General features: G+C 57.5%; 1 protein-coding gene across 10 annotated transcripts; it reads right to left on the bottom strand.

The window, feature by feature from the left end:
- Window positions 1-369: 369 nt before the first annotated feature.
- Window positions 370-22,639, bottom strand: TNS4 (tensin 4). 10 transcript variants are annotated; one of them, XM_045570788.1, is made up of 13 exons: window positions 22,296-22,635; window positions 17,939-18,470; window positions 11,360-11,771; window positions 9,742-10,145; window positions 7,307-7,393; window positions 6,915-7,040; window positions 5,607-5,699; window positions 5,438-5,515; window positions 4,298-4,369; window positions 3,293-3,603; window positions 2,756-2,824; window positions 2,478-2,504; window positions 370-2,015 (listed from the first exon to the last, which is right to left on the bottom strand). In XM_045570788.1, the coding sequence occupies exons 2-13, from the start codon at window positions 18,375-18,377 to the stop codon at window positions 1,806-1,808; spliced, it is 2,328 nt and encodes a 775-aa protein (XP_045426744.1). In that variant the 5' UTR covers window positions 18,378-18,470; window positions 22,296-22,635; the 3' UTR covers window positions 370-1,805. The 10 variants fall into 10 exon arrangements, with proteins under 10 accessions (XP_045426744.1, XP_036317285.1, XP_045426745.1 ...); XM_036461392.2 differs by having other exon boundaries at window positions 3,293-3,461; window positions 22,296-22,631; XM_045570789.1 differs by lacking the exon at window positions 2,478-2,504 and having other exon boundaries at window positions 22,296-22,639.
- Window positions 22,640-23,995: the final 1,356 nt, after the last annotated feature.

The following is a 23,995-nucleotide window of genomic DNA, read 5'->3' as shown; positions in this document are numbered from 1 at the left end:
ATGCTAAACTCCTAGTCATCCTTAAAGACCCAACTGAAATGTTGTCTGTTTGGTAACATGGCCCTCATTCTTTACAAATGGGTAAAGTCTGTTTTCCCTGTTTCTACCCTTCTGGCCCCGGCACCCAGGGGAAATCCCAGCTCTGTCCTCTTGGCGGAGTGACAGCAAAGGGGTCATGAAGAACAGATGTGTGTGTTGGGCATGTGCGGGACACGACATGGTTTATGAGGTGGGTGCTGGAGGAGATTGTACTGATGAGGTCAGGGGTGTGGGAGGGAGTGTGGCACAGCTGGCACCTGCCAACTCAGATTCCCTTCTCTGTCCCCATCTTTGGGAGAACAGTCCTGAATGCCCCAGAACCAACTGTTGTGCAAAAACAGACTTTATTTTATTTTCAGTGATGGGAGCTACACAGGCACCCACGGGTATATGGAGGGCTCTCTGCCAGCCCCTCAGGCTTTGACCTTGAGAACTTGAGCACTGTGACCTTGAGAACCTTGTCTAGCATCCTGTGGTCTCCGGGGGTGGGGCAGTGCCCGACCACAGGCTGGGTGGGCTGGTCTCAGCCGGTTCCACCAGCCCAGGGCCGCTTCAGCCCAGTTTGGTTTCTTGGGTTGAAACCATAATCCCTCAGGCCCAACTTTGGCCAAAGACAATGATGCTCTGGCAAGATCCGCAGCTGGGAGGGGGCGGGTACTCGTTCCTCATAGAGCAAAAGAGGGCTTCTCCGAGCCTCCCTTTCCATGCTCATGGCGTGGTTTCCGTAGGACCCCAGGCCTGCTAGAAAAACTATCCCAGCTTCTGGAGAATTTGGTGGGAGGGGGGTTGGGATTGGGTGGGAAAGACCTCCCAGTTTCTCCAAGCCTCTTGGAGTGGCTGCCTGTTTGCATTCCTGACTCTCTGCTGCCTCCTTGTGGCTGTAGGCCTAGCTGACGCCACACCACTATAGAGGACGTGTGTGTGTGTGTGTGTGTGTGTGTGTGAGTGTGTGTGTGTGTGTGTGTGTGTGGTGTGTGTGTTTGGAGGCAGGGGTCTCAGAAAGAGTGGAGCTGACCCTTGTGTCTGCCTTGGAGAGCTGGGATCTCGCTGTGCCCATGACAGGTGTGGGTTACACAAGCAACACCAGGGCAGTGTGACACCAGGGAGAGGGCACTTGTTTACCAAAAATTAAAAGAAAAGATAGGGCTTTGACATTCATTGGCCTTGGAGGGGATTAGACGTCAAGAATGTGAGGAGGGCTGGGTCAGCTCTGCCCACAGGGGTAAGTTCTTGCTAAGCTGCTCTAACAGCCGTGGCCACTTGGCCCGGAGAATCCTGGGAACAGCTGCCCGACAAGCCGTTAGGGAAGTGGGGGAAGGAACAACTATGGAGGGAAAGAGAGTCAGTCCATCTCCCCTTTGGCCCTGAATCCTTGCATCTGTCTGCTCCCAGCCCAGCCCTGGCCAGGGCCCCTTGGTCTGACCCAGCACCTGTTGTTTGCCACGAAACAGGGGCACGGGTCTCTAACTCAGGCTGCTGTGTCAGTAGCATCCAGGCTGATGGAGTCAGTGTTCTCCGAGATTGTTTTCAGGTGGGGGCCCTCAGAGGAGGGTGTGCTTCAGGATCACAGGGACCTTGTCCGGATCCCCCCAAAGTCTGAGAAGAACAGCTGACCCTGTCTATTGGCCTCCTTTCATGGATGAGGAAACTGAGGCCTGGGAAGGGGGGGTGTCTGGATGAAGGTCAGTGATGAAGGTCATAGTGGGTTTAAGGGTTTCTCCTTCAGTTCAATGCATTGGTCCATCAGTGTGGCTACAGCCACTTGTTCAGGGGGAGAAGGGGACGTCTGTGCGATTCCCTTGGGATATCTGGGAGCACGTGCAGGGGGAGCCCCCTACATCCTCTCTGTGTCCTGCAGCAGAGCCCCCACCAGGCTGATGACCTGGGAGGCTGGCTGGACCGTGTCGTACTCCGCGAAGAGGTGGCACACGTTCTCCTGGGCGTTGGTCTGGCTCTTGGCCACAAACCCAAAGATCCTGGTGGGAAAGGGCAGCCTGAGTGAGGAGGGGGTTCCAGGGGGGCACCAGGGGGGAACTCGGCCCACAGTGCTCCACCCTGCCCCTTCCCTAGCCAAGTGGCCCCGGCACCTCACTCCAATGGGAGCTCTCGGGGAGGGGTGGGCGGGTCTCCCCTGCCAGACTGGGAGAGATCCCTGCCTTCAAGATCTGGGTTTTCCTCATTTTGAAGTGGGGCTCCCTGAGCATAGACGGGACCTGTGTGTTACCCAGCAGCGTGGGGAGAGCAAGGACGTGTTTTGGCCACCGGACAGGAGCCTCCGGACAGATGAAGGGTCCCTGAAGTCAGAGCCGCGCCGCCCCCACCAAAACCATGGGCTCCTAAGGGAAGGCGGGCCCTCCCTCCTTCTCTAACTCCCTCCCCATGTCCGGTTGGGGGGCCCTGACGCAGGGAGACTGACGGAGCAGACAGGAAGGCCTTACCAGGAGGGCTTGCAGTACTTCTGCCACCTGTGAAAGGAAACGTGGACAGTAGTGAGTACCGAGGCTTTGCTTCATGCCGTGGACTCCAGCTGACAGGGGGAGAATGGCCAGCTGTGTCCCCACCCCCACCATTCCCCACGCCTTCCCCTCCTCCTGTCGCTTCTGGCCCCTGAGGTTCATGGGCTCTGTCTGGGATCCCAATCTAGAGCCAGACAGAAGCTTCAGTGGGCACCGAGGCCCTGTCCAGCCTTCTCCATGGGGTCCAACCTTGAACTTACTTCCGTTGCTCGGGGTCCATGCCACAGAAGCGGAGGGTGCTGAGGGGGTAATGGCGCCGGAAAAACACCCTGGGAGGAAGGAGGCAGGAGAGAAGGGGAACTGGTGAGAGCCCATCCCAGGGTGTTCTAGCCCCTTTCTGCTCCCCCAGTCATTATATCTGAGGATGGGAATTACGTGTTTGTCTGTAAATCCCTGAGCCCAGGGAAGGCAGGACCGCGTCCCCCTGGGTCCCAGTGGTCAGCCAGAGTGGCTGGCGGATGCTCTGTCCGCGGGGACAGACTTAGTCGATGACCAGTGAATGCCCCTTGATCCCATCTGCATCGGCCACAGTGAAAGGACACTTGGGTGGCAGGAGGTCATGGGCGGGAGGCTCAGCGAAGGCAGAGGACTTGCCTGGAGTCACTCAGCATGTCCCAGACCCCGCTGCGTCCCAGACCCTGAACTCTGCCTTCCTCGCTGATCCATAACCACCCTGGCCATCCCCTCCCGCTCACCCCGCCCGGCCCTGCCACCCCGGGGGAAGGGAAGTCTCTTACTTCCTCTGGACGTCGGTCAGGGTGATGCCCTGCTCCGTGACCTTGAAGTGGACCACGGTGGGCGTGGGGAGGACGTCCCTCTCCAGGGTGGCGGAGATGGCCTTCTGCACCGCCAGGGCTCCGGTCAGCGTCTCCACGCTCACAGAGCTCAGGTACAGGACGTGGCAGCCTGTGGGATGCACACACTGCACTGGGGCCCTGCCAGGGTCCATGGGGTGGGCGAGGCCACCCAGGCCCCGGGCCCTTCCTCTGCCCAGAGCCAGGGGACAGACAGGGTGGCCTTTCGTCTTCGGAAACCCAGGAGGAGGCCTCTGTGAGCCCCAGGCAGGACCGAGACCGTGTGGGTGACTGTGATTGGTGGCCAACCCCGGAGGACTCATTCGTTGCTCAGCACTGCCTTCTGGAGTAGGGGGTGGGGAAGGGAGGGAATGTTGCCCTGCGCATAGGGACGTCCCGGCAAACCTTCCTTCTGTCCTGGCCCACGGCTGGGGCCGCTTCCTCCCCCACCTGCCCTTGGAGCCCTGGTTCATTGTGGAGAGAAGCAAGAGAAGACAAGCATGGGGAGGGGACCTTTGTGCTCAAGGGCACAGAGTAGGAGCTGTCACTCAGACCAGTGCTGACCTGTGATTGGCCCCTGGGTGTGAGGAGGCGGGACCTTCCCCTGTGGAAACCCCAGGACCCCCACAGAGGATGGCAGACCCAGCAACAAGCTCCAGAGCGGCACTGTGGAGACCCCAGAACGTGTGCGTGTGCCCAGGAGTGTGGAGGAGGCGGTGCCAGCCTCGCCAGCCCCCTCTTCTCGGGCCCCCTCTTCCCCTTGGCCCCCTCCCTGCAGCCTCTGATCTCCTGGTTTACGGAGAGGGGAAGGAATGTGCCACCTTGTTAAAGATGAAGAAATGCAGCTGTGATGGGAAACACGTGTGGACATGCGTGTGCGTGCGTGCAGGGCTGGGAGGCGCCCTCCGGGGGTACAGCCAAGCCTGGAGCCTCCCACACACCACTTACCCGCAGATCGCTTCAGGCTGGAGGCCCTGCCGTCTGCGGCGGGGTCCAAGGCACCGTCTCCGCCTCCCAGTTCTGAGCCAAAGTAAAGGAACAGGCCCCAAGGGGCCGGGGCGGAGTGAATGGACCCCTCTCAGAAGAGCAGGCCTCATTAATCCCTTTGAACACGCTCCCCACCCCCACCCACGCCTCCAGGAAGTGACTGGATCAGAAACCAGGTGTGATTACTGTAATCAGGCAAACGGGGCCCCTCTGGGCTCCCCAGCCAGCGCCCAGCTTGCAAGCCCTTTGATCCTCCTCCCCCTCCTCACTCCTCACTCCTCCTTCCTGGACAGCTGCAGGGACCCGGTCCTCAGAGGCCCCCGGAGGCCCTGACCCGCTCACTTCTTTCTGGGCCACACCAACCCCAGCCTTGCTTTGCTGAAAGTAGGGAGACTGTCGCCCTCCCTCCACCAGAGGCTCCCCACTTCTTGCTTCCTCTCCCAGAAGCCCCCTTGCTGCTCCCCCTGCACACCCGAGAGGAGATGGCCCGCTCCGTCTGGGGGAGGGAGGGCAGCTGGGCTCTAGACTCTGGAGGGGGCTTCCTGGTCTGGGCGTGACGTCTGACTGTGTGCCTTTGAGAGGGTCACTGAACGCTTTTCTTATCTGTGAAATGGGGATGACGGCAACGTCTACTGCACGGGCTGCGGGGGGCTACGGATGAATGAGGGAGTCAGGGGTCCTCTCTCAATCAATGTTAGACTGGGAAGAAGACAACAACCGCCAAATCTCCCCAAACCGGCCGATAGTGTGCCCCTTCCATCCTCTCAGAGAAAGCCACTCTTTCTCAAACATCCGCCCGGTGCCGGGCATCGTGCTAAGAGCCTGGCCAGAGCGATCTCCTTTTATCCTCACACCGGTCCGACAAGTAGGTATGATGACGATGGCTGTCCCCATTTCACAGATGAGAAGACCGAGGCTTGGAGAGAGAGACACATTGTCACAGCCAGGAAGTGGAGATGTTGACGGGCCGTGGAGCACGCGCCATGGACCATGATGCCAACATCATCCACAGACAGGGAGAGATGGGGCCCCCCAGGAGCCTTTCCAGTGAGAACAAAGAGAGCCAGCACCCCATGCGGCCTCCGCGGGGCCCACACCCACCTTTGTGCGGGATGGCGAGCTTGCAGGGCAGGGCCAGGGGCATGATGGAGTGCTGGCACACGAAGGCGGAGAGGCTCCCTGCAAGGAGACAGGTGGCCATGGGTGAGAAGTCCCCCCGCCCCCCCTCCTGGCCCTGACGGTCAGTCCCACCCCAGGGCCTGCTGCTCACCAAAGTAGGGCTCCTCGTCGGCCCCTTTGAGATGCACCCCTTTGGCGGACGACTCGATGAGGAAGTGGCGGATGAGGTCACTGCCGTCCTCTCCTGGACAGAGAGGGGAGAGAGTGTGTCAGTGGGGGAGGGACCGGAGCCCAGGGTTAGCCCTCCGGATCTGCCTGTTCCGGGCCCATCCGGGGGTTCATCCCCATCCTCCAGCCTCTGGGGATCCCGTCTCTGAGGCCTCCCGTAAAGGAGGCGCCAACCCTTCTGCTCAGGGGCTTCCGCATCCGGTCCCGGTCCCCCCAGCGGGCCTCTCTCTGGGTCTGAAGAGCTCTCAGGGATGCTTTCCGATAACGAGTTAGGTCAAACCTCTTCCACCTGGCTTCTTTCCCCATCCTCGCTTCCTCCCAGGCCCTATTATTCTCCACCAGATGTCCTTGCCCAGCCCCGCTGGCCTGGGAGGCTGAGCAATGGGCCCTGCTGGGACTAGAACCCACCTCGCCCCCTGGCCTCCTCTCTCTGGCTCCTGGGCGAGGCTTCCCTGATAACCAACACCCCCGGGGGCACTTTCTTTTGTGGTCGGAGAGACACAAGGTAGAGCAATCCCAGTTGGGTTTTCATCCTTGGCTTTTCACTCATCACTTACTGGTTCTGGGGGACGGGAGTGTGTGTGTGTCACCCACTCACTCTTGGTGCCTCAGTTACCTCATCTGTTTGCTCCCCCATCAGTCTGGAGGCTCCCTGAGGGCCAGGGCTGGGATCATGGGGTTTAGGGAGCGGCTGCCACCCTGGTACCCCACCCTGCAGTGGCCTGTGTGTAATCTCCTTCCCCAGGGCGGGACCCTGGTGCCTTCCACAGTGCCCGGGGCAGGTGGGGGTGCCCGTCGATGTGTTTTGTGTGAGTGAGACCATGGGACAGTGGGCCGTAAGCTGTCACACACACGTGTTACATCAGGTCCCCTCAGGATAAATAAGTGGATCTGAGATGCAGCCTTTGTTGGATTTCACACTGTCTGGGAGGAGGTGGGTCCCCAGAGGAGAGAGAAGCCGGGAGAGGGCCTAGGTCTTCCTCCCCCTCCTCTCCCGCTGGGAGATGATGGGAAGATGATGTGGAGGTGGCTCAGGGCACCGTGCAAGGAGCTGCTCCCACAGCCTTGGGCGCTGGAGGGCATCTGGAAGGACCAAGGTGGACCCTTGTCCAGGAGTCACCGTAGGCCTGGCCCCAGGATGCCCGGCAAGCTAGCCGCGGAGCTGGGACTAGAACCCGCCACACCCCCTCGCCTCGGAGAGGCCCTGGGGGAGGACAGGGACGGTGCGTACCTGATCGGCTCTGGGCAGGTGCAGGGGCCTCCTGCACCTTCAGGGCAAGGCCGAAGGAGCCTCGGAACGAAGAGCTGTCCCTCACCACGAAGGCCCCCGGCGCCTCCTTCCGCAGCAGCTCGATTGCTGGAACAATCCTTGGGTCAGAGACCGTTCCCGCCCCACGCGCCAGCCCCGTCCCCCAGCCCCAGAGGGCCATCGGGCAGCAGGTGTGACAGGATCACCTTTTGTTCCCAGGAAGTCCTTTCTGTGGTCTAACCTCTGCCATGGCTGCTGCAGTCCCTATTTCCTCAGGTCATGAGGTCTGCAGGACACTGCCCTCCCCTGGACCTGCCACGGGCCCTCCCCTCTGATTCCCCAGCCTCGTCCCCCGGAACACTGTTTTCCTTTACCTTGCTCTCGGGTGATGCTGGGCTTAAACCAGTACTTGGATGTGTCCATTACAAATTTCATGGTGGGCTGCATGTCCCTTGGGGGGCCTGGAGACAGACAGAGAAGGGGAACCCTGAAGGCTGGACAGAGGGGAGCTGAGAGACCTGCCCATTCAACCCACCCTCTCCCACCCCCAACCCCATGGCGTCTCCAACTGCCTAACGAGGCAAACTCCACAGAAGAACTTTAGGGCGTGGTGCATCTAGGGTTTAGGAGTCTCCCCTTTATCTTTGGTATCAAAAGCAAATAGATAAAAATCTCAATGTAGTGTCTCGCATCCGCATCCGGTGTTGCCTGCTGGGGACTGAAGTAGGGGATCAATAAGTGAATCTGAGATGCAGCATTGGTTTGATTTCACACTGTCTTCCCCCTCACTCACCCTACAGCTTGCTTAGGGACCTATTCGTTTGGGAAAGAAAATAGAAGGAAAGGAAAACAGCAGGTCTGGGCAGACCAGCGTGTGCTCAGAAGCCAGGAGGCAGACTCCTGACTCTGGTTTGGGACACACGTTTCGCTCCTAAAGCCCAGAGGGGAGTGAACTCCAACCCCTCTGAGGCCCGGCCTGTGTGGCTCAGTGATTGAGCGGTGACCTATGAACCAGGAGGTTACGGTTTGATTCCTGGTCAGGGCCCAGGCCCAGGTTGGGGGGTCAATCCCCAGTGTGGGGTGTGCAAAAGGCAGCTGATAATGATTCTCTCTCATCATTGATGTTTCTAGCTCTCTTTGAAATAAATATATTAAAAAAAAAAAAACACCCCCCCCCAAAAAAACAAACAAAAACCCCTCGGAGGGTCTTTTATGCTCCAATAGCCTATGAAGTTACAGTGGATTTTGTTGTGAGAATATTGCAGAATCTGATAAGATCCCAGGGTATAATTAGGGTTATCCTGGGGCATCCCCAGACCGGAGGGGACTAGCCACGCTGAGTACATGTGCTCTTTGAGATGCCAAAACACCCATTTTCTGGATCCCGAGGGCAGAGAGCCGTGGTTCTTAAGTTCAGCATCTTGAAAAGGTGTGTTGTGGCCTGTTGAGTGTAGCTCACCAAAACAGTACTAAAACCTGCAAATGATTTGCCCTCAGAGCAGATTCAAGGCCGTATGTGCAGCGTAATTTGCTTGCACTGACATGGCTTCCTGAGTGGGGCTGAGCAGCCCATGAGTCAGAATCCATCCCATTCCCACCCCCTCCTGCCAGGAGTCACCTTGACACCCATCCTGTGGCCGAGGGAGGGCAGAGAAGCAGGCCCTGGAGAGTGATGGGGAGTGAGGAGGGACAGTGTCCCCGGGGCTGGGCAGGGGCTCAGTTCACGGGAGAGCAGCCCCGGGTGCTGAGGCTCAGCCTGTGTCGGCTGCTCCGCTCTCTTGGACGCCTGCAGTCACAGACTCCGGGAAGTGGGGTGTTTGCTGGTTTGTGGTTTTCGCTGTCTGAACGGAATGCATTGTCTCCGTTCCCCTGTCCCCCCACCTCGGTCTGCTCTGCTCGTCACCCACCAACGTCAGCGTTACGACTGACTGACTCTCCCCCTCTTTCTCACGCGTTAGTCATGGAGCCTGCTGCTTCCCTATCCCGAGGGTCTCCTGGCTCCGTCCTCTCTCCTCCACCCCCGGCCCCGGCCTGTTGCAGGCTCCGTCTCAGCTTGTCTGGATCACTTCACCATAAAAGCCCAAACAGAACCAAACAGAAATGGCTCTCCCTGCCCACGCAGCTGCCAGCGTGATCCATTGACCCGAGCCTCTGACTCCATCCCGCTCCTGTTCGGGACCCTCCGATGGTCTCCCGTAGCCTAAAGGGTAAAATCTACTCTTTAGGCCTGGCCAGTGTTGCTCAGTGGTTGAGCATCGACCTGTGACCCAGTAGGTCACGGTTCAATTCCTGGTCAGGGCACATGTCCAGGTTTCATGCTCAGTCCCCAATGTGGGGCGTACAAGAAGCAGCGGATCAATGATTCTCTCTCATCATTGATGTTTCTGTGTGTCTCTCCTTCTCCCTTCCTCTCTGAAATCTATAAAAAAAATATATATATATTTTTTGCCGAAACTGGTTTGGCTCAGTGGATAGAGCATCGGCCTGCGGACTGAAGGGTCCCAGGTTCAGTTCCGATTAGGGGCATGTACCTTGGTTGCAGGCACATCCCCAGTATGGGGTGTGCAAGAGGCAGCTGATCGATGGTTCTCTCTCATCGATGTTTCTAATTCTTTATCCCTCTCTCTTCCTCTCTGTAAAAAATCAATAAAATATATTTTAAAAAATATACATTTTAAAAAATCGACGCTTAAGCTTGGTGTTCAAGGCCTTTTGCAATCTGGCCCCAAATTACTCTCAGTGGCCTCACCCTGCACCCCGAATCCGAGTCACTTCCTTCCAGTGCTCGAGGCATTGGCTTACCACGTACCGTGGGGGGACGCGGCAGGAGAGGTCTCCGGCAGGGTCTGGCTGTGGCTCCTGGTGGCTGGACAGGGGCTGCTGGCAGAAGCAGCCCCAGGTCCCACCAAGTCCTGGGGTCCTGGGATCCGCTGGGGCGGGGAGGACCCTGGTTCCGGGCAGCCGTTGATCAGCACGATGGGTATGTCCACCATGGAGTTGGCGATGGAGGGGGGGCAGCTGCTGGCATGCTCCTTGGCCAGGGGCTGGGCCCTGCTTGGGGTGGTGCTGCTGGGGACCTGGTGGTCACCGACTCTCGTGCACGGGGACGCTGGGCCGAGGCTGTGGAGGCTGGAGGAGGAGCTGGCTGGGCTTTCCAAGGACTGAGAGGAGGACTGTGGGCTGGAGATGCTGGAGCGGAGGAGGGACTGGCTGCTGCAGGGAGAGAGCACCAGGTGGGCAGAGGGTGAGGGCGGGGAGGTGGACGCGCGGGGGCCAGAGCCAGGCCCTGTCATTTAGTGACCTGGGTACCTACGGCTTCGGTCAAATAAGATACTATAGACTCCACTCCTGTCAGCCCAGAGCAAAAGGCATGCCCACCCCATCCCCACGGGGTACTGAGAGAGACAAAAATGTCCCTGCACTGCAGTCTTCGGTCAATTCAAGGAGCCAAGTGAGCTGACCCTCCACAGGGCATGTGGGCTGGAGCGGTTTCCTCTGCTTTCCCAGCGAGGCAGGTCTGAGTTGTCACACCGGTCTCTCCCTCATCCCATCACCCCCGGAGCCCTGCACCCAGGCTGGACCTGGCCCGGACCCTGTCCGCGCTAATGCAGAGGGAATCCCCAGCTGGAGAGGGGAGGAGGCCAGCGCTGCGTCCAGCCAGACCTCTCCCCGAGCTTAGAGGCCGGGGCCAGTGGGCATGGCCGTGGGATCCCAGTCTCCTTGCCAGGGACTGCCCTGGCACAGTGGCTTTGGAATCTGTGTGGGGGGCAGCGGTCCTGCAGAGAACTGGGTGGTGATGGCATAAAAGAAGCTACTTTTATTTTTGGTGCATGCCCAGATTTTGCTGACACAGCAGGCTGCCTCTCTATGATGGGAGTGTGTGTGTGTGTGTGTATGTGTGTTATACATCAGAAGTTATAGTGGGGTGGAAACCGGTTTAGCTCAGTGGATAGAGTGTCGGTCTGTGGACTGAAAGGTCCCGGGTTCGATTCCGGTCAAGGGCATGTACATTGGTTGCAGGCACATCCCCAGTAGGGAGTGTGCAGGAGGCAGCTGGTCGATGTTTCTCTCTCATTGATGTTTATAGTTTCCTATCCCTCTCTCTTTCTCTCTGTAAAAAAAATCAATAAAATATATATTAAAAAAAAAAAAAAAAAAAAAAAAAGGGCCGAAACCGGTTTGGCTCAGTGGTAGAGCGTCAGCTTGTGGACTGAAGGGTCCCAGGTTCGATTCCGGTCAAGGGCATGTACATTGGTTGCAGGCACATCCCCGGTAGGGGGTGTGCAAGAGGCAGCTGGTCAATGTTTCTCTCTCATCGACGTTTCTAGCTCTCTCTCTCTCTCTCCATTCCTCTGTTAAAAATCAATAAAATATATTTTTAAAAAAAAGAAAAGAAAAAAAAAGAAGTGACAGTGGGAGTGGCCTACCTTCCGAATACGTAGCTGACATCAGTCGCTGGGCGGGCAGACACCACAGGGACCCCGTTGCCTCCTGGGCCCCTCTCCCCGCCTGGAGAAGCCGTCCCAGGGGAGCCAAAGCCGTGGGGGCCCGGGGCCCGGCTCCGCGTGCAGGGGATGGAGATGCTGGGAGAGGGCGGGGGGTGGGAGGACAGAGCCCCGGACTGGGACGGGGGCGGAGGGCGCTGGTGCCCAACGCCTTGGCTCCCGGAGAAGATGAGGCTTTCGCTGCTGCTTCGCGTCTCCCGGGGGATGTCTCTGGAGAGGAGGAGGCCGCCACTGCGCGGGGAGCCGGAAGGCGGGGTGGCAGATGGGCTGGAGCAGCGCTGAGGACCCTCGTGGTACCTCGATCTGGTGGAGGTCACCTCGATGTACTTGATATCTTTGGGGAGAGAAGCAGAGCGCTGGTGAAACCGGGAGCCTGCGCTCACAGGACAGGAATGCTGGGAGGGTCCTGGAGACTGTCTGGTCCCCCCTCTTTACTATTTTTTTTTTTAAAAAGGTATATTTTACTGATTTTTCTCAGAGAGGAAGAGAGAGGGATAGAGAGTTAGAAACATCGATGAGAGAGAAACATCAATCAGCTGCCTCTTGCACACCCCGCACTGGGGATGTGCCTGCAACCAATGTACCTGTCCTTGACCAGAATGGAACCTGGGACCCTTCAGTCCGCAGACTGACGCTCTATCCACTGAGCCAAACTGGTTCCGGCGTGGTTCCCCCCTCTTTTCTGTCGACGGGGAAACAGGGTCAGAGAGGAGGAGGCACTCATTGGACTCAGAATTAGCATTCGGCTCCACCGCAGGGCCCAGTGCCAACGTCACCCGCTTTGGGGCCTCTTCCCCCGGGTGGGAGATGCAGGGAAGAAGCAGGCCTCAGAGGCAGACGGACCTGGGTTCAGACGTGGCTCTGCCGCCTGCTATCTGAGAGGGCTTGGCCAACGACCTTGCCTGGAGAGGCTCAGTTTCCACACCTGGAAAATGGGGGTGGCCGTGCCCAGCCCCCTGCTGTTACAGCGAGGATCAAATGAGAGGAATGTCGGGGCCCAGCACGGAGCCTGGCACATAGGAAGCCCTTTTATTATTATTATTTATTATTATTTTTAAAAATATATTTTATTGATTTTTTACAGAGAGGAAGAGAGAGGGACAGAGAGTTAGAAACATCAAGGAGAGAGAATCATTGGTCAGCTGCCTCTTGCACACCCCTACTGGGGATGTGCCCACAACCAAGGTACATGCCCTTGACTGGAATCGAACCCGGGACCTCTCAGTCCGCAGGCCGATGCTCTAACCACGGAGCCAAACCGGTTTCGGCCAGAAGCCCTTTTAAACGGACACATAGGAAGCTTTGGTGTATGCCCCGCACTCTAGGCTGAAATGACCGCTTACCCGAGTGTGCCAGTCACCTCGTCTGATGCCTCTCTTCCTCAGGGCGTGTGAGAGCTGTTTCTACCTACGGCCAAGGCTCGGTTGCACCCTAGGGCCACCCGGTGAGCATTTGAAGTCCTGATGCCCAGGCTCCAGCGCACCCAAGGGACCAGCACCTCTCGGGTGGGCTCAGGCTTCAGGTTGGTTGTTCCCCGGGTGATCCCAGCGCGCATGGGGCATCATCACTGTTTCCGGCCAGCAGCACACCGCCCTGGGAGCGGGTCTGATGAATGGAACCTCAGGCTCCACCCCAGGCCTACTGGACCTGAACCTGCCATTTCAGCAAGAACCCGGGGTCTGGTCCACCTTAGAGTCTGCGAGCTTTGCTTTGGAGCAGGAGCTGCTGAGGGCAGGCACGGGTTGTGGCACTGCTGAGTGTGGAGCTCCTCAGCCGGGGCCACCCTGGTGGCTGGGGCACCGTGATTGGTTGTCACGTGGCCCAGGCTGCTGGCTCTGCAAAGCTCTCTCCATTCCCCAGTGGGGGCCCCCAGGACCCTTGTCCCCAGACCACGTTGCTCCCTGAAGTAGGGTGCCCTGTGGTTCTCCCCCTGGTGAGGGTGGACACCCAGCAAGGGTGGTAGAAGGTAGGGATCCCCCAGCCGCTGGGTTCTGGGGGGCTGCCCTGCCCCTGCCTCCCCAGCCTGGAAACTGGGACAGTCGGCGGGAAACTGCGCCCTCAGCGCCTGTCTTCCGGCCTCCCGCCCACTGGGGTCCTGGCACCCGCGCCTCGCGGGCTGTGACTCCGTTGCCCCGGCCTGCCCCGGCCCGCTCTGGGGCAGGGCTTCTGGCTCTGCTCCCCGCCACGGCCTCTGTCTGAGCCTGCTCGGGCCAGGGTTGGGGTGCAGGATTGCATCAGTGAGGGGCTGGCAGGCTGACCCGGGCTCGCTGTTCAGGGGTGGAGGCACAGGCCTGGCTTTGTCGTCGGACAAACCTGGGCGTGAGTCCTGGCCTTGCCGCTTTCCCGCCCAGAGGCACCGGGTAACTTTCCTAGCCACGCGGGACCTCGGTTTCCGCTTCTGCAAAGCAGGGCATCTAACACCAGCCTCCCCCGGGGGTGGCGAGGATAAAACACGGGGGTGAATGGAGCCCCGAGTCTGGCCCAGGGTGGGCTTCGGGGAACATCTCCCTGCCTGCTTTTGTGGAGGGCCATGGGAGACTATCTGGCACAATGTACTGTGGGCTCTGAAAGCAGTGAGGTCTTGGGATGGGGTGGGTTCTTATGGAAGCCTGGCAAGCACAGCTTGTATTTTTATAGGACTTCAGAGTGTTGACGCCCGTCATCCTTTCTAGCTTCACAATCGCCGTTAATGCCCAATGTCAGAAGAATCTGCTTTTAAAGAGGAGGAAGCTGAGGCTCAGAGAAAGGTGGGAGTGGAGCTGACATGTATGGCACCATTTTTAGAAAAGGCGGGTATTTATTAAGTGCTTTGGGCCAGCACTGTTACCTGCAGTAGGAAGTATTATTGATTCCATAGAACAGATGAGAAATCAAGGCTCAGAGAGGGTGAGTGAGTTATCCAACGCCACACAGCCAGGGAGTAGAGGAACCTTCCCTCCTGCCCCTTGGTTCTGATTGGGGGCCTTTTCTGGGAGGAGGGGTTCCTTGCAAAGGTGTTTGGCTGTTTTTTGGGGAAGCTGTGGGCCCCTTCCTTACTGGGTCCCCCAAACCCTTTCGGAAGGCCGTACTGGCGGGTGGAGCAAGCACGGGGAGAGTGCAGGAGGAGCCTGCAGCCTGAGTCACCTCCTGCTGCCCTGAGGTGCATGTGGCTGCCCCCACCCATCACCTGGTGCAGTCACTGTTTACAGCCCATGGGGCAAGTCTGAGCAGGGCTCCGTGGGTGCACTGGGTGGGTGGGTGGGTGGGGCCACGTGGTTGGGGAGAGGAGAGCCAATTATTAGACACTTTCCACTTGGGGTTGGCAAACAGCCCTGCTTGGCAGAAATTGCTGGAAAATGAAATGGGAGGAATCTGTTCCAAAGATGGGGAGGGGTGGCAGAGAGGATAAAGGAAGGAATGTATATGGTGGTGGCTTCTAGGAGCCACATTCTCTGTGGGATGGGAACCTGTCCCTCTGCCCCCCCCCCCCCCCAGGGTAAGCCCAAAGGAAGGTAAGCAAGAGGCTGGGGCAGGGAAGCTGGGGGAGGTTTGGAGCTCTGGGGAGGTGCTCCCCCCCACCCCCCCCCTCCCCCCGGACCTCCAAAGGGATTTATTCTGGGCAGCCTTGAAGGGTGGGAAACTAGCTCCAAGGAGGAGAGAAAGGCAAGGACATGACCTTGAAGCCAGAAGCCTGGGCTTTTAGGCCTGACCTACAGCATGACTAGCAGCGTGACTGTGGGCCATTGCTGCCCTTCAACGTTCTCAGCTGTAAAATGAGCTTATCACTCTTCCCTTTGCAGGGTAGATGCTGGGATCATGCATTACCCAAACCTTCTGCATACACCGGGTGGGCAAAAATAGCTTTATAGTTGTTTGTATGGAGAACAATACAATAATTCTATGTAATAAAGAGCTAATATGCTAATTAGACCGAACAGCAGAACAACCGCCCGGACACCCTTCCGGATGAAGCCTGGGTGGTGAGGGCTGAGCCCCTTGCATGAATTTTGTGCATCAGGCCTCTAGTTAATAAATAATAATACAAGAGTAAACTGTGTGCTGAAACCGGTTTGGCTCAGTGGATAGAGCATTGGCCTGCGGACTGAAAGGTCCCAGGTTCGATTCCAGTCAAGGGCATGTACTGTGGTTGTGGGCACATCCCCAGTAGGGGGTGTGCAGGAGGCAGCTGATCGAAGTTTCTCTCTCATCAATGTTTCTCTCTATCCCTCTCCCATCCTCTTTGTAAAAAATCAATAAAATATATTTTTAAAAGATGCCATCTGAAGGGGCTGGGACAGAGCTAGGCAGCTCGTTTAGGACCGCCTGGTCACTGCTGCCTTCCTAGTGCCTGGGTCCTGTGGACACATCTCAGCATGGCAGGCCGTGCCCAGGGCATCTGAGAGTGCAGACTGCTCACTGCCCGTCACCCCTGGAGGAAGAGCCTGGTCATCAACACCTGCACCCACATGCCTGGGGCCGCTCCCCAGGGACTGTCTACCCCAGGGCCTTGAGTGTGTGGAACCCCTGCCTTGGGGCAGGAACGTGGAAGCCCAGGGCTCGCTCCTGCCAACAGCAATTAGGCCCAAACCACCCTCCTGCAGGGGCATGCCCGGCGCTGGCCTTAAGAAGCAGGGAGGCCCCTGAGGGCTGGAGGCAGTGCTTTTAAGAGGCCTGGCAGGCAGCGTGGTGGGTGGGAGGGACCGAAGGCGGGTCAGGATCCTGGGCGCCGGAGGACCTGGGTGCTGGGCTCTCACTTTCACCCCAGAGCCTGAGCCTGCCCTGGGGCGGGTGCTGAACACAACCCCCGTGTTTAATGAGGCAACCGCTGTTCATAATGACTCACTCACAGGGCCCGGGAATGGCGATCAACCCACCACCGGTGGTGTTTCTTTCAATCCCTTTGAGGTAAGAACTCACTTATGTTTTATGGACGAGGAATCTGAGACACGGAGAAGGGGAGTAAACAGCTTGTGTAAGGTTTGCCCGGCCCAGGTGACTAGGCTAGCTCGGCTCCTTACGCAAGCCTATGAGCCTCGGTTTGCTCATCTGTAAAATGAGGCTAACACGGTCATCTCTTGGGGGTCAACTGGGAGGATGAAAGGTTCCGCTAGCCAATGCTCAGAACAGTGCCTGGGCAGAGTAAGCGCTCAAGGAGTAGACATTCTCATGGATCCTATCTCTAACCCTAACCACACCCCTTGGCCCACGTTGATGGTTTAAGTCCCGGGGAGCCTCGGTCTTCCAGCCTGTCTAATGGAGCTGCTGCTCCTTGACCTTCACCTTCAGAGTACACGGAAAAGTCTGTTTGGGTAACTGGAGCCAGAGGCAGGGACTTCTAGATGTCCGAGGCTCAGGGGTGTACTGGAGGTGGCTTGTACCAGCTCAGGGAAGTTGGTTGTTAGATGTTCAGGATTTTTGTCCAGCTGGTTGCTAAACTCAGGCATTATTAAACATTAAAGTATGGCCCTGACCGGTTTGGCTCAGTGGATAGAGCGTCAGCCATCGGACTGAAGGGTCCCAGGTTCGATTTCGGTCAAGGGCATGTACCTTGGTTGTGGGCACATCCCCAGTAAGGGGTGTGTAGGAGGCAGCTGATCGATGTTTCTCTCTCATTGCTGTTTCTAACTCTCTATTCCTCTCCCTTCCTCTCTGTAAGAAAATAAATAAAATATATTTAAAAAATTAAAGTATATAAAGTTACAATGAAACAACTTATATGAAAAACAGAAGTGATAAACACTCCAAATTCATCACATCCCAGTGATCTCACTATTTTTTTTCTTTTCTATTATCCATACTCTTGAGGTTATTTACATCTGCTGTATTGGTGAGGTGTGAATTCTGTACTGTGCCGTGGCCTGCTGCTGTGCATCTCTTTCTAATGCCACATTCAGTGACGTCACATTGGTAGCCTGAACCTGGGAGTGGGAGAATTGACACCGTGGAAATTGGTACAAGCTTCACATCCGGGCTCTCTCCCATCCCACCAGGAAGCCGGCTGTTAAACATTGACTAGCACCCTGCTGCTTAAACACAATGGGGTTACCACCCTAACCAGGCTGAACTCTGTGTCTCTCCAGCCCTCCTCCTTCCAGTCCCAGAGTAATACTCCCCTGAACAGGGGTTCAAACAGAAATCCTACCCAAAATGTAAGGGGCCCAGGTGAGGACCCCAGGAGAGACACAATAGGGTAGCAAGGTTCAGGGACCCCACATGCATCACGCATGGAGTTGTAGGAGAAAACATATCATTAGCTTATTTACATTCTCTGAAAAATCCCACAACACAGGTACCCATCACTGAGTTTCCAAAGGCAGGAGCCACAAAGAAGGGGGGAGAGTGAGGGATGCTTGTATTTTTCCCTTTGGGTGGCAGAAAAAGCAGAGAAGTTCAGGAAGTCGCTAGGGCTGCAGGTCATCTCCCCGCAGGACACGCCTCCTCTCCTGTGAGTCTACAGGAAGTTCCTTCTGCACCAGGCCCGGTGCCCAAGCCCCCCTCCTGGCGCTGCGCCCCTGTCCTTACCCAAAGCGTCAGGCTCTTCTTTCTTCCTCTGCGAGGTGGTGCTCTGGGCGGGCTCGGCCCACGGGCCGCCGGCCACTGTGGGGAGCAGCTGGAAGGTGGGGTCCAGTTCCAGAATCATCTGGTTGAGGCTCTCCAGGGAGAAGCCGATGCAGGCGTCCAGGTCCTCCAGGGCCACCGAGGGCTGCTGGCCAGGCCCCCGCAGGAGGCAGCTGGCTTTGGCTCCTGCCTGTGGGGCCTGTGGGAGCCGGCTGGGGGGCTCCTTGCGGGGCACGGGGGTCATCAGGGCCTGGGCCCCCCAGCCTTCGGTGGTGTAGTAGGCACACTGGGGTGGCAGGCTGGGGCTGGGTGCCGGGTGCAGGACCCTCCTGGGCTCTTCGCAGGGAGGCAGGCGGACGGCGTGGCCTCCTGCCAGCAGGGGACTGGGCATCACCTGCGACATGGCGGGGCAGCCACCCGGCAGGGCAGCTCGGGCTTCTCACCAGCCTCACGCAGGTCCCAGAGGTGTCACTCGCCAACCAGGAGCGTCCAGGACCTGAAAGAGGACAGGGTGGCAGCTGAGTGTCTTTTGTAGATGAAGCCCCTGCCTTGTCCCTCCAAAACAAAAGCATATCGCCGAAACCAGTGTGGCTCAGTGGGTGGAGCGTCGGTCTGCTGACTGAAAGGTCCCAGGTTCGATTCCGGTCAGGGGCATGTACCTTGGTTGCGGGCACATCCCCGGTAGGAGGTGTGCAAGAGGCAGCTGGTCGATGATTCTCTCTCATCGATGTTTCTAGCTCTCTATTCTTCTCCCTTCCTCTCTGTAAAAAATTTAATAAAAAACAAAACAAAACAAAAACCCAAAAGCATATGGATGCATTCATTTCATGGATGCTGGGTTTGCATCCTGGCTCCACCCCTCAACTGGCCGTGTAACCCTGGGCAGGTTAATTCACTGCCCTGGGCCTCAGTTTCCTTATTTACAAAATGAGTTCATGTTTGCAACATGTGCCAGAGAGCGCCTGGCACAGACTGAGCAGTGTGCAAGTTATTGTTAAATAAAACAACGTCAATAGAAGTTTATTAAATACCCTCGATGTCCCAGCCTTATTTGTTAAATAAACACTAGCTAATGTTTACCGAACAATTTCTGTGTGCATAGGCACTGCTGTTTACCCACACAGTCTTTAAAAAATCCTCATAACAGCCTCGGAGGGAACCCTGTAATTATACCACCTTACAATGTGAGGAGGGGAACACAGAGAAGAAAGGAGCTGGCCCAGGGGGGCGTGGCCAACAAGTGTCGGAGCCGGACCCCAGGCTGACTATAGCGGCTACTTCCCAGGGGCCGGGGTGTGAAACCGAGTGAGCAGGGGAGCAATCGTACGCAGTGTCACCGGGGAGGCGGGGAAGCAGAGGGGACTCAGTAGGCACGGGTGGGGGAGGTCAGGGAGGGCTTCCTGGAGGAAGAAGCATGTAAAGGAAGGTGAGAAGAGAAAGCAGGAGCTAGCTGGCCAGGGAGGCGGGGATGAGGCAGGTGTTTTCAGAAGCCTGAGAGACAGGGGGGATCAGGAGGCATTCTGGAGCACCTGGCAAACAGGGAACTCCCAGGGTAGATGGAGAAAAAGATGGGGTGGGGGTGGGTGGAGGGCCAAGTTGGCCAGACCCTGCAGAGCCTTGCAGGCTGGGCTCCGTAGTGGTGTCTCAACCCTGAGGGCCAGGGCGGGCTACAGAACCGTTTTTGAGGTAGGGAGTGACGTCAGCAGGTGATATTCCCTCCCTGGGGGCCCATCCAGGAAAGAGATGCCTCAGCTTCCTCCGCTCCCTTCCTGTGGAAAGTTCTTCCTGCTGTCTCACCTAATGCCACCTGCTAGTACTTCCCTACAGGTGGGGCTGGGTAGGCGGCCAGGGGTTCTAGGACTGAGGCTGCCAAGGAAACTGGAAGCAGCCGGGACACGCTGGGCACGCTGCCACTGCATGCCACCACCCTCCCCACTTGCCCCCCAATACTCCTCAACTCTGCTTCTCCCTGTTTCCAAGACGCTGCCATCACATCCTGCTTTGTATAGAGTCGGTCGCCCAGTGCCGGAAAAGGTAGAGGCCGACCCGGGCAAATGAGATGAGTACGGACTCTGGAGCCTGAAGATTCAGGTTCGATTCCCAGCTCACACCGTTCCTTAATGAAGGATTAATTCCTTAATGAAGGAAGAATTCCTGCCCTGCACCCCCTCCCCCCCGGCCCCTGCCAGGGAGCCACACGGATCCAATGGGGTGCTGCTTGTGAAAGCAGCTGGATAACTCTAAATGCTACTTAGAAATGAGGGCTTGTCTGGAGTAGAACAACTGCATAAGAAGAAATAGAATAACTCCCATTTAGCGAGCACTCCCCACGTGCCAGGAGCCCATCTATGCGTGTTACACGTGCTCACTCTCTGAGGAAGTTCTGCACCCCGAGTACCAGCCTGTTTTACAGATGAAGACACGGAGACTCAGAGAGGTGAAGAAAAGTGTTAGAGCTGGGATTCGAACCCAGGCCCTGGGGCTTCGGGCTGTAAACTCCTTTTTTTTGTAAACTTTTTTTTTTAATATATATTTTATTGATTTTTTACAGATAGGGAGTGAGAGAGAGATAGAAACATCGATGAGAGTCATCGACCAGCTGCCTCCTGCACACACACCCCTTACTGGGGATATGCCCGCAACCAAGGTACATGCCCTTGACCGGAATCGAACCTGGGACCCTTCAGTCTGCAGGCCGACGCTCTATCCACTGAGCCAAACCGGTCTTGGCTGGGCTCTTAACTCCTTGTACCACATTGAGTTCACATACAGAGGGGACCCTGAGGTCCAGAGGGGGATGGGATTTGCCCAAGTCCCCCAGTAAGGGGAGGAGAAGAGCCAGGCCCCTGCTGTGCGTCTCCTGGGCCGGGTCCCGGCTCCGGCAGCCTGTCTATAAATGGCCGTGGACGGGAGCCGGCCTCGGAGCTCCTTCCGGGGGCAGCTGAGGACATGGAGCTGTGGCTTTCCCCTCACGTGCTCCCAGAGCCCCGCTTTGCTGGGGGCAGGAATTGGCGGACCCTGCAGGGTTTCTGTCTGGGCCCCGCAGAGCAGGCTGGGTGTGGACTTTATGGAGGACATGGGGGGGCCTGAGTCTCCCCCCAGGATGGGGACCCAGGATGCCTGCCTACTGGTTTGGAAACTGCTTTTGTGCCGCCCTGGGCAAGGGTCCTCTCCTCTCTGGGCTTCACTGTCCCATCTCCATAATGGGGATAATAGAATGACAGATACATACTTAAAACTACTCATTTCATTTTCTCAACGGTTCTGTGAGGCTCAGGGATTTGCCCGGGGTCACACAGCCCACAGGGCCCCGGGGTGGGATTGGGTCGAGGCTCCCCCGCCCTGTGCCTCTGCTTCATCAATTTAGGACCCCTTCCCCCTCTCTCCAGCCTGGGGTTCTGGAACCCGAGGGGCACACCTGGGAGGCTCCTCACGCTGAACAGTCCCCGGATCAGCCTAGACCTCCCCGGGCAGGGCCTGGGCTCAGTGTTTTATTCCTGGATATCCTGCCCCACCAGTGCACCTGGCTAGCTTTCTTCCCGGCTCGGAGGGGCAGGCCAGGGTTCCTGGGGCTCCGGGCTGTGTGTGTGTATAGGGGGTGGGGTGGGGGTATAGGGTGGGCAGGGAGGGCTCCAGCCAGATCAATCCTATTTATAGGTCCCTCCCACCCACTCCCCCTTCAGGTTTGGACTCAGATCTCTTTCTTTGTTCCGCTGAGCTCAGAGGCGGGGGATCCTGTTACCTTGGCACATCTCTGCTTCATAGCCAACCTCCCACAGGCCCAGTTCAGCGAAGGGAGAGGGTAGGAGAGTGGACCCTGAGGCTCCCCAAAGCCCCTTGCCTCCATAGTCCAACCCCTACTCACCGCCATCCTGGAAGAGTGGCTTCCGGCTGTCCCATCCTCTCCACCCAGACCCAGGGACTGCAGGATCAGCGCAGGCCCTGGCCCCCCACCTCTGGGTGCCCAGCAGCCTGAGGGGCCCAGCACCGGGTCTCAGGGCCAGGCTGGGAGGCGGGAGGCCTGGTCCTGTGCCCGACCCTCCCCCCAGGTCCCCATGACCTTGGGCAAACCCCTTCCCCTCCCTGCACCTCAGTTCTCTCATCGGTCCTCAGAAGGGTGCAGATTTGCTCCCTTAAAGTGTCAAACTCCCCGGTCTGGGGTCCTGAGACCCTGTCTCTCTGGTCCACAGCCTCTTCCCCGTTTCTCCCCACCTGCGCCCTGAGCCGGGGCCCCAGACGCGGAGAGAAAGAGGACTCGTGGTGAAAGGAGTCGGCTGGGAAGGAGCTGGCCCAGAGCTCCTTGCAGAAGGAAGGCGCCTACCTGGGGCCCGGGGCGGGCAGCGGCCGCATTCACTCCTGGCTCCGGGGATCAGACAGCTCCGAGAGCAGGTGAGGAGTGAGGGAAGGCGCAGTTCACCTCAGACTTAAGAGCACCCACGATCCTGCCCTCCCTCCTCCTCTCAGGGCCCTACTCGTGGCTGACAGCCGCCAGGCCCCACCCCTCTCCCGTCTGTGGGCTCAGGCCTCAGGTGGGGTTGGCCCCGGCACAGGGAAGGGAGGCATCGGGCGGGGGCCTGGCCCGGCCTGAGGGGGGCTGGGGCCGGGCTTGTGTGTGAGGGGCTCCCAGACTCCCTGCTTCCCCGGCCCTCGGCCCCCGCCTTGCCCCCACAGGCATCACATGATCAGGGGAGCCCTGCTTGGCTGGGCAGGGACTTGTTAAGACCAAGGTGCGCTGGCTCTGGGCATTCCTCTGACCACGTGCCAGCCGGGGGAGGGGCCGTGGGCTGGCAGAGCTTGCAGAGAGTGAAGTCCTTGACCTTGGGAAGGCGGGATGGCCCTGGGCAGGAGACCCTTCCCAGAGCAGGGCATCCTGGGAGCACAGGGGCTCCTGGGAATGGAGGCTGCGCACAGGTTCTGTCTTTTCTCCTTTTTCTCTTTGGTCCGGAACGGAGCTTTGAGCTCAGGCTGGAGCTCGGCTGGGGGACCTTCTCCGGGGGACTCCCTGCGCAGTCACCGCCGCTCCTGTCAATCACGGAGCACAGCCTTTGCTTTCACACTGTTTCCTGATGTGTCTCCATCACGGACTCTGTGACTTCCCCTCCACGGACGGCCTGAAACAGGCTGTTGACACTGTTCCATCCCACTCGTCTGAAGTGAGATGCTGTTATAGGTGTGAGATGCAAATCAGAATTCAAAAACTTTGTACGGGCCGAAACCGGTGTGGCTCAGTGGATAGAGCGTTGGCCTGCGGGCTGAAAGGTCTCAGGTTCGATTCCGGTCAAGGGCATGTACCTTGGTTGCAGGCACATCCCCAGTGGGGGGTGTGCAGGAGGCAGCTGATCAATGTTTCTCTCTCACTCTCTATCCTTCTCCCTTCCTCTCTGTGAAAAATCAATAAAATATAAAAACAAACAAACAAAAAACTTTGTATGGAAAAGAGAACGGAAGCGATCTCACCAGTTTTATATTAATCACATGTTGGAATGATAGTATAATGTTGATATTGATGAACTATAACCCGGGAAGAATCTGGTCCTTGCCTCTCCCACCTCCTGTGGCCGCCCCAGAATCCCCATCGCTCTAGTCTCTGCCTCCTCTCTGCGCTGCCTTCTCCTCTATTACCTCATTTTGCTTCTCCACTGATGGCTTCTAGGACCCACCTGGATAATCCAGGGTAATCTCATCTTAAAATCCTTCAGGACAGCCAAACCAGGTAAGAGCGATAGGGGCTAGGATTTGATATTTTTGGGCGGCCATTATTCAACCTACTACATGTGGGTAGCTATTAGAAAATTTTGAATTACGTCTGTGATTTGCATTATGTTTCTTTCTTTTTCTTTTAAATATATTTTATTAATTTTTGACAGAGCGGAAGGGAGAGGGATAGAGAGCCAGAAACATGGATGAGAGAGAAACACCAACCAGCTGCCTCCTGTACACCCGCTACCGGGGATGTGCCCGCAACCAATGTTCATGCCCTTGACCGGAATCGAACCTGGGACCCTTGAGTCCGCAGGCCAA

The sequence above is a fragment of the Pipistrellus kuhlii genome, unplaced genomic scaffold (genome assembly GCF_014108245.1).
Source record: "Pipistrellus kuhlii isolate mPipKuh1 unplaced genomic scaffold, mPipKuh1.p scaffold_m20_p_37, whole genome shotgun sequence".
NCBI classification, from domain to species: Eukaryota; Metazoa; Chordata; class Mammalia; order Chiroptera; family Vespertilionidae; genus Pipistrellus; species Pipistrellus kuhlii.
Note: the sequence above shows the minus strand (reverse complement) of the source record. Positions and strands in the feature narration are given on the sequence as shown.

What these genes read in the sequence shown, in the direction of transcription:
- TNS4 (XM_045570788.1), bottom strand. Translation starts at nt 18,377, where the DNA reads ATGTCGCAGGTGATGCCCAGTCCCCTGCTGGCAGGAGGCCACGCCGTC. An exon ending in CAGCATCACCCGAGAGCAAG is followed by an intron (nt 7,041 to 7,306) that starts GTAAAGGAAAAC and finishes GGATTGTTCCAG; the next exon opens with CAATCGAGCTGCTGCGGAAG. An exon ending in CGACGAGGAGCCCTACTTTG is followed by an intron (nt 5,516 to 5,606) that starts GTGAGCAGCAGG and finishes GTCTCCTTGCAG; the next exon opens with GGAGCCTCTCCGCCTTCGTG.